Source organism: Sardina pilchardus, chromosome 22, assembly GCF_963854185.1.
Source record: "Sardina pilchardus chromosome 22, fSarPil1.1, whole genome shotgun sequence".
In the NCBI taxonomy this organism is placed as follows: domain Eukaryota; kingdom Metazoa; phylum Chordata; class Actinopteri; order Clupeiformes; family Clupeidae; genus Sardina; species Sardina pilchardus.
In genome coordinates, this window is record NC_085015.1 from 25008400 (window position 1) to 25018399 (window position 10000).

The 10000-nt window shown below is 47.4% G+C and overlaps 1 protein-coding gene across 1 annotated transcript in view; it reads left to right on the forward strand.

Moving 5' to 3' along the window:
* The window catches only part of ablim1b (actin binding LIM protein 1b), a 67021-nt gene that overhangs the window by 8489 nt on the left and 48532 nt on the right, over window positions 1-10000 (forward strand). The window contains 1 exon segment of the mRNA XM_062525739.1: window positions 5250-5384. Coding sequence (XP_062381723.1) covers window positions 5250-5384 — 135 coding nt within the window.

Below are 10000 nucleotides of genomic sequence, written 5' to 3' on the forward strand. Positions count from 1 at the left end.
CTCTCCATTAAATCACCTTTCTCGGCATTCCCTGGAGAATGACAAAGGGAGAGAAAGAAGGAAGGATAGAGAGAGAGAGAGAGGGAGGGAGAGAGAGAGAGAACTGCAGTCCTGTCGTGGGTTAATGTGGCTGCAAGTGAGCTTCACATTATTTTGGTTGCTGTTACCGTTTTAGAGCAGGTTGCCATGGCAACGGCGATCTCCAGCGCTGGGATCCAGTGTAAGGTATAGCCAGAGAGAGGAGACTGCATTTCCAACACACACATGTACCGGTGAGATTGTGTCTGTGTGTGAGTGCGTGTGTCTGTGTATACTGTATGTGAGTGTATGATACAACGATTGACATCATGGGTTTTGTTCAAGTGGTTGGCATTCAGACTGGTGTGTGTGTGTGTGTGTGTGTGTGTGTGTGTGTGTGTGTGTGTAGTGAGGTGTAAGGAGTAGCCTACACACCCTGTTATATAATCTGGTAGCTGCCTGATTCAGAGTGTGTGTTTGAGAAGCCTATGCAAAACACTGAGCCAAAGATATGCATTCACTGGACGTCTGTATGCACCATGCAGCTTCATTCACCCTGATGGCAGCGGGATGAATGACCTTTCGGGACATATAGGTGCATGCTCACACACACCCCTCTGTTAGCCTCTTTGTCCTTGTGCATTTGCATGCATTGCACACACACACACACACACACACACACACACACATCATTCGATTTATATTGGAGTATTTGTTTGTATATCTAAGAGTGTATGTGTGTGTGTGTGTGTGTGTGTGTTTCTGTGTGGAGCATGCTTGTGTAACCTCTCTCCCTCTCTCTCTCTCTATTCCTCTCTCCTTTCACTGATAAAAGACCCTTGCCAGGCAGGGAGTGGGGGAAAGGAGGGATGAAAGGAGGGATGGAGGGAGGGATGGAGAGAGAGAGAGATGGAGCGAGGGAGAGGGACAGCCCGCTCTAGGGACGGCACATTCCTTCCTCTCCTAATCTCGCTCCAGCACTCGGCCCTTTCAAGAGGCCAGCGATTAGATTAGCCAGGCACGCATCACTTCTCACCCACAACAGGGAGAGAGAGAGGGGGAGAGAGAGAGAGGGGGGGAGAGAGAGAGAGAGAAAGAGAGAGAGGGAGTTAGGGAGAGAGGGTGATGGAGTGCATGGACGATCATGAGCGTAGGGAGAGAGAATAAGGAGACGTTGACGAGCAGAGGGGTCGAAGGGACATCTCCCTACACCCCATCCCATCCCACTCCGCCCCACCCCACCCCCGGCTCCGCTCAGCTCTGCTCAGTCTCTGCCTCACGCTCACAGGTCCTGGGTCAGTGTCTTGACAGCTCGTCACCTGGCAACTCGTGTCGGCAGCACTCACCCCAGCAGGTCCGGGATCAGCCTGCAGGCCGAAACGAGCTTCAAAAAAAAAAAAAAAAACCCAGCAACTCCTCTGACAAATGATGAGGATCAGATCAGATACACATGGTGTGCATGTCAATCGGCGGCGCTTTGAACAGCATCTTGCCATCCATCAGACTCCACATGTGCACCCAGCTACAGTACAGTATGCACCACACCAGCAAGCACTGCAGTGAACCCTGATGCTGACTTACAAGTGCTCGACAGGAAAGCAGATTTTGATTCTGACACCTTTGAGCTCTTCCTGGTGACCTTGGCTAATTGATCCGCTTTGGCGTAGGATTTCTCTCTCCCCCGCTCTCTCTCTCCCCCACTCTCTCTCTCTCTCTATCACTCTCTCTCTCTCTCGCTTTGACATGGCTACTGGGTGTACTGGCCCTAATACTGTCCTCCGATACCGTGTGGCACATACGACTTTGTCATGCTCGCGCTAGCCGCTAATGACTCCTCAGGGGCGTCATTGACTTGATTTGCTTAATGAGGTTTAAGGCGGCAGGTTTCCACCGTCCTCAGCCGCCACGGATGTGGAGCGCTAACGTTAACGTTAGCCGCAGCGAGCTGTGAGAGAGAGTGATATAATGTTAATGATGCTAATGGTAGCCTACACTTTATGTGGTGTAGCATGTGTCATTGTAGTTATGGGTAACAAGGTGTGACTCTAACATTTAAAGGTGTCTGTGATCTCATTTATTACCTATAGCCTCGTAGTCTTGACTCGTACGGATCTGGACTTTTTGCCTTTCATTACTCTTGTCAGCATACCTTTCTTGGCTGTAGCAACACTACTGGTGCTCACAGATCCTGATCATGGATGTGTTTCCCAAAGCCATAGTTGCTAACCTGTTAGCAACTTAGTTGGTTGGCAATGGGAAATTGCATTGCAACCAACAAAGTTGCTAACTTAGTTAGCCACCATGGTTTTGGGAAAGGCGCCCCAGATGGGAGCACTTGAAATCAATGGGGGGTCCACCCTAATTAATGGCACTCGTATCCTTTATGGTCTGCAAATAGTACAACACAGACCAAATAAATGTTATGGTTGCATCATGTCCAATCTGCAAGGGTGATGTTGGCCTAAATCCTTCCTGAGCCACACAACAAATTGTTTGTGCACATACAGTAGACACATCATTCAGAAAAAATCCCACAAACGGCGGCAGGAAAAGCCATGCTAGACCAGCATTTCAGTTGGTGAATAGAAGGCCACACAAACTGCTGATCAGTTATTCAAAGCACAAGCTGCATTGCCTTATCTGTCATCGTCATTGTTCTGTGCATTCAAAAAAGACGACTGATTGAAATGGATTAAAAATAGTGCCGTGTGTTAGTCAACATATGTGTACAGTCAAAGCACTCAATATAAGAAACGCACAAACAGCAGGGTTGCTTGTGTATTTTAAGCCTCGCAGTTGTCATCCATGAAGTCCGATGATGAATGAATGCAGAGAGTAAACAAACGTGTCGTGGTGATGAAGAGCGGGTATAAAAGCCCGCCGCTCCGTCTGAAAGGCTTCGGCTCTGACCAGAGGTGGCCTGAGGCGCCCGGTGGCCATAAATTAGACTCGGCCAAAAGTTATATCTCAGCTCCGCGCTAAGTCTGATCAGCCTCCAGTCATCCCGCATTATCACACCACCGACGGAGAGATAGGGAGAGAGAGAGAAAGGGAGGATGAATGGTGATGGAGAGATAGAGAGAGAGAAAGGGAGGATGAATGGTGATGGAGAGATAGAGAGGCAGAGCAGAGGGAGGGCAAAAGGACGCACGGGAGAGATAGAGAGAAGCAAAACCGGAAAGAGACAAAGACGGAAAGAAAGAGGGAGAGAGAGAGAAAGAGAGAGAGAGTGATAGATAGCACGATATTAAGTTTGAGAAAGGGAGAAAAACAGCATGGGGAGATATAGAGGTAGATAAGGAGAGACAGAAAGAGGGAGAGAGAGAGAGAGAGAGAGAGAGAGAGAGAGAGAGAGAGAGAGAGGGAAAGGGAGAGAGAAGAGAGTGAGTCAGACCCCGTGGTGGCGGTACAGACCTCAGCACTTTTGTGGCCGTGAGCAAACAGCGCGGTGCTATCAGCGCTATCTGGGCTCTATCTCCGCCAAGGCCAGCTATCTGCTGTCATCCCTCCAGCCCGCCCCAGTCTCCTCTCGCCTGGAGCGCCACGCAATTATCAAGATTTAACACCTCCCTGGCTTTGTTTGTGTGTGTGTGTGCGTGTGTGTGTGTGTGTGTGTGTAGGTGGATGAGTGTTTGCGTGTGAGCTTGTGTGTGTGGGTGGTGAAGGTTGAGAGTGTGTGTGTGTGTGTGTGTGTGTGTGTGTGTTTGTGATGCTTTGTTGAGCACCACAGCGAATTGGTCATTAACTGCAGTTATGTAACCAGTGTAATGACCCTGCATGTCATTTATGACAGGCAGTTTGGTTGTAAACCATTGAATGCTCATCTTCACACATCTTTATCTATCCCTCTATTCTCTCTCTCTCTCTTTTTCTTTCTCTCTGTCTCTGTCTTTCTCTCTCTCCCACACATGTAACACACACACACACACACACACACTATTCATGGCTGACTGCACATTACAGAGCGGTGAGCTCTCTCTGTTTCAAACTGATCTCCTCTCTGTGGTCCATGCAGTAAGTCTCTTTGGCATGCACGGCGTTGAGTGGGCTAATATTCTCTGGGTGTGCTGTTTGTTGTGTCAACCTGGTGTCTGTCGCTTTGAAATATGTACAGCTATGCTTTATGGCCACTGTATGTCTTTGACGGTGTGAGTGTGAGTGTGTGTATGTATGTGTGTCTCAGTGTCTTTGTGTGTGCGTATGTGTGTGTGTGTGTGTGTGTGTGTGTGTACATGTATGTGTATGGACACAGGTTAGTGGTAGGTCTGAGAACATCAATAGAGTGTCTGGTCAATTCTTCCCTCAGTTTAGTTAGTAGTGCAAAAGCCCATTAGTGAGGCAGGCTCATAGGAAGTGAAGCTTTGGCCCTGTGTGTGTTTGTAATTGTGCTTGTCTGGATAATGCCGTACTTAAACTTCCATACATAATGCAGGACCTCCATACATAATGCAGTGTGGGGACATTCATTATGTAAATGATAGATTATGGATGATGACATCTGCTCTTGTTGCTCTCTCAATTGACTTTTTGTTGTGACATCTGTTAATGCTAATTATTGTTAAGCACAGTTAAATATAGATTTTAAATTCATTGCAATTCTGATTTTTTTGTGACGAAATTGGAATGGGAAGAAATGACAGTATGATGATTTTCAGTATTATTTTGTTTTATTTTAACGGTTATATTCCGTGATTTCTATACACTTGTCAGCCTACTTAAAACAACTCAGACAGTCAGTGTCAAAGAACATTCAGCACCCAAGTGCTGATCAGAGCGCAGTATCTTAAAATAAAACACAAGTGATGTAAATAATCCTGATGTGCCTGACCGTGTCTGCGGTCATCATAGAACCTCACAGGAACTGCCAGCATCTACAGTCCATTAGGCACATAAGCCTGAGCATCCAGCCAAGGACACGTTGTCATAAATCATGAGACAGTCTTTCATGATATAGCCATACGTCAACTAGCACTTAGTAAAGCCACAGAAATGGTTATTATCTAAATGTTTCATCAATATATTATGTAGTGGTGTGTGCGTTTGTTTCGCATGCTTGACATGATGTCAGGGCTTTGCATACAGTCATTCCTACTGAGTTACATTAATGCATTCGGGCCACTGAGTCTCTTCGTTAAAATCAATGTCCCAGTCAGTGCCATGTCTAACTCTCTCTCTCTCTCTCTCTCTCTCTGTGTGTGTGTGTGTGTGTGTGTGTTTCTCTCTCTTCTCAGTGGCCCATGCTCAGGAATCGCACCACCCCCCAGAGAAGCTGGTGATCCGCTGCTATAAGTGTGGCGAGCCATGCAAGGGCGAGGTGCTCCGCGTGCAGTCCAAGCACTTCCACATCAAGTGCTTCACATGCAAAGGTGAGTCGAGGAGGAGAGGAGAGGAGGAGAGGAGAGGAGGAGGAGAAGAGAGGAGAGGAGAGGAGGAGGAGAGGAGAGGAGGAGGGGAAGAGAGGAGAGGAGAGGAGGAGAGAGGAGAGGAGAGGAGGAGAGAGGAGAGGAGGAGGAGAAGAGAGGAGAGGAGAGGAGGAGGAGAGGAGGAGAGGAGAGGAGAGGAGAGGAGAGGAGGAGAGAGGAGAGGAGAGGAGGAGAGAGGAGAGGAGGAGAGAGGAGAGGAGGAGAGAGGAGAGGAGGAGGAGAAGAGAGGAGAGGAGGAGAGGAGGAGAGGAGGCGAGGAGAGGAGAGGAAGCGAAGAGAGGAGAGGAGAGGAGGAGAGGAGAAGAGGAGAGGAGAGGAGGAGGAGAGGAGAGGAGGTAAAGAGAGGAGAGGAGAGAGGAGAGGAGGAGAGGAGAGGAGAGGAGGGGAGGAGTGGAGGATGCCCTCAGGGAGGGCCTGGAGGTCAGGATGGTCATGGAGCTGTATGCGAAGGGAAGTCACTAGAGAGCTCGTCATCATCAAGCAGACCATAGACACTTCTTTAAAGTATACAAAGTGCAAAGTCAAAAGTCTAACTACAGACCATTACAGCGTTGGTGGTAGTGTAGTGTTGTGGTCAAAGAGCTGCCTGGGCTGGCATGGCATGCTAGTTGCCACTGAAGTTGTGGGTTCAATTCCTGGCTGCCACCATTGTGCCCTTGAGCAAGTTACTCTGGGGAGAGTGGCCCTTGTAACAGTTGACATATATTGTGATTAGATCAACTTCAACTTTATTGTCATTGTGCAGAGTACCAGTACAAAAACAACAAAATGCATTAAATAAGTTGCTTTGTCAAAAAGTGTTCAGAAAATAAATAGATAATTGAACTAAATCTATTTGCTGAATTAATACCATCAGAAAGAGCCAAAGTGCAAACATCAGTGGGCTGGCTTAGTGCTCCCACATGCATACATAAGAGCTTGCGCTCAAGAGCGACACATTTCGCTTGTTGATTGACGTACTGCACTTAGGGCCAACAACTAGGCAAGGCAAGTGGTGATTGTGTTGGTGGTTATACATCATTAGTAGACCACTTCTGCATTCCTTTGTTGTTTGGTGTGGGTTGGAACACTCTCTCTGCTTCTACGCAGTATAAATGAAATGATTGATTGGTCGATTGTTGTTACTGGTCATTTTCATGGTTGTATTTGTGGTTGTATTTTTCCTCAGTTCAGTTGTTCAGCTGAAGGTGAGGGTGAATGCATCTGGTAGCTGTTGTAGGTCTTGGGGTTTTCCCTTAAGGAGAGTGTGTGCTCCTCAGTCATGATATGAGATTAATGAAGGGGAATGTTGTTACTTAGATTATGAAGTAATGTTATTACACACACACACACACACACACACACACACACACACACACACACACTTTTTCAGAGCAAGAGACTGTGGAATGCCGTCTCTCATGAATGAAATCTTAAGTTGTCCCTGTGTGGCCCAGTGTCCCTCCTCCTCTGTTCTTCCTGGCTAATTTCATTTCGCTGCTCACAGCCCCCCACACCGTCTCTGAGGACAGTAAAAAAAAAAATGATATCACGCCAGAGATATTAACGAGAGCTTAATTTCTCTCTGAATGTTCTGGAACACCCAGTCTTGCTGTCAGGCACTTACGGAAAGAAGGTTCTCCCTGTTGGCTGGCCATTCATTTATGGGTGAGTCCTGTTTTATATGTGTTCAAACTAGGCCAGGTTTGTGGACAAGCTCTGCTGTACTGCTCGAATATTTATTTATCTTGAGTTCAGATGTTCAGATGGTGTTTTTGTCTTGTTGACGCCAGCGGTGGTCGGCTAGTTGTCATTGTAGTAACCTGCTGCTGTGAGGGTGCGTCTGCCACGCCGACACACTCCCTTGTCCTCGAACGGCTGGCTTCCATTCCGTGGCAGTCAGACGGCTGCCACAGCTGTTGTTGTTGTCCTCGTTGTTGTTGTTGTTGTCGTTGTTGTCGCTGTGTCGCCGAGGAAGGAGTGGAGATTTTAGTCGCCCTGTGGAGAACTGCCCGTTGCTCGGGCACCCCGAGTGCCCCCTTCTCTCACCCCCCCCCCCCCCCCCCCTCCCCCGTACTGTAGACCCATCACTCTCTCCTGTCATCCGACATCAGGGTTTTGCCAGCTGACACGCTTTAGTCCCAGACTCGCAAAACCGCCCTCAGTGTCGCAGACAAACACACATGAAAGAGTGAACAATGGGAGTGACTGGCAGAGGCAGAGAGAGTGACAGCAGCCCTTTTCTACCCCTCCGTCCATTTACTGTTGCTTGTCTTTCTCCATGGCAACCGCACCAAACAGAGGAGTGCGGTGCGACAGGCCACAGACTAGTCGTCCCCTGGGTCTAAGACAGTAAATAGAGTGAGAGAATGTTCCGGAACAAACACTTAAGCTTTACGTGTGAACCCTGTGGTTTTTGGCACTTTTATATGGTGGAGGACCTTACAGCACAGGGCCTGTGTGTGTCTGGCTTATCCCCATCTGGAACATCAAGTTCACTGGGGCCATGCCAGTATTAGCCTTAACGCCATTACCATTAGGCTACCTGTTGACACTTGGTGGGGCTTTGCTGGCACATAGTGAGATGAGAGTGTCACGTCACTCAAAGAGGATTGGTGCCATGTCTCCTTTTTTCTCTCTCTTTTTCTCTCTCTCTCTCTCTCTGTCTCTGATACATCCATTTAATTAATAGATGCCTATCTGGTTGGACCTCATTGACATTAGCTCTATGTGGCATTCATGCCACTTGTCATTTAAAGCAAGATTAAACAGTTTTTTTTTTTTTATCGTGATTAGTGAGGTTATAAAAAATCCTCAAATTGATATCAGTGAAGGGAGGATTAACATACTTCCCAGAAAAGCAGCCTTCACTGTGCCAAACTCTATAGCTAGTTTTTTAAGGTTACTGAAACAAGATTATTAGCCTGACGTAGCCAGACTGAGTTCTAATTTGATTCTAATAATTCTAATTCTAATTTCCCAACCTCAAGTTTTGTGGTTGTGGTCAATTCTGGTTGGCTTCTGCCAAATTATTAGATAGAATATATAAATTAGCAAGCTAGCCAGCAGTGTCTTGTTTTGCAAGTCTACAGAAGGCTGTGCTAACATGATGTGTTTGGTTATGAGCATGCCATTGTGTTGGTTACAGAGTCTAGACAGCCAAGTATTTGGTCTCTTCCTTTCTTCCATGTTCTCACCTGACTCTAAATTGAAGTGAAGGACTATTTCATCTTGACAGAAAAAGCACTTGCCTGTAATACCTTTCAATCAAAAAAAAACCCGAGTCCTTTCTTTAGACCTGGCATATTCCACTTCTCCATTCATTAAATCTTACAGCAGGCTGAACTCAAAACTTGAGAGCCCTGCTTGAGTCTACTGAATAAACATTGTGCGGAGAGGGCCAACTTCAATTCATTCAGCCCAGAAAGCCACAAAGCACATGACAGGGCAGGGGAAACCTGGGTCTTAATCAGGCACAAATTACTTACAAATTGAATCAGGCCAGGAGGGTGCTAGTTTCTTAGCACGCTACGCTAGTCAGCCCCAAATCCCATTCACGCCGGAGAGTGCGGTCACATGTGTTTTTCCTCGGACCTTCACCCCCTCTCGTTCCCCTTTTCCAGATCGCTGAGCCTGTCGGCCAGGACACACAGACACACACACACACACACACACACACTCAAACACACACACACACACACACACACACACACACACACACACACACACACACAGACACACACACACACACACACACACTCACAGAAAACAAGCCACAGGACATCAAAAGCCCCTTTCATCGCATTGTATCCCAATTATGGTGGTATGTCATCCAGGGCTGGAGAAATGAATTGCAAATATTTTGGCCTTTTGTTCGAATGGTCTCGCTAGAGCAAGCCAGCGAGAGGGGAGGAACATGAAGAGTCTGAGTTGTGAGTCATTTAAGATCTGGTGTCCCACTTAAGTCACCTCACATTTGAAAACAGCATTAAAGGCTTCATAGTGACTGGCAAGATTCAGGGAGCCTGTGTCAGCAGAGGATGTATGTGTGTGTGTGTGTGTGTGTGTGTGTGTGTGTGTGTGTGTGTGTGTTTCTCTTTGTGTTTTGATACGATTACTCTCATTCAGAGACTTCCTTTCAGAGTATTATGGACTAAGGGACCTGGTGGCTGGTTACTATAAATTACAATCTTTCAGTGTATTTGGCTTTGCCTATAAAAGGTATTACGAAAACACACCCACACACCCAAACACACTCACACACACACACACACACACACACACACATACACAGTCACACAATCACACACACCTTTGGCACACCTTTACACTTGGTCCATGTGCCACCAAGACGAGTGTGGGTGGACAAAGACTCCGCCGGGCCCCGGTCAGTTAAAAATGAGTCAGTAATCTGGTGGAGGTGCAGCCGAGAGCCTTAGAGGCTCAGTCCCCGGCCCACTTCCTGGAAAGCGGGATTCCTGAGGTTACGCAAGCCGGCTATTCCAGGGAATACCTGCCCAGGCCATCTGAGGTCAGTCTTCCAGACTTCCTGGTGGACATCGGAGGAGGTCCTGGAAGGT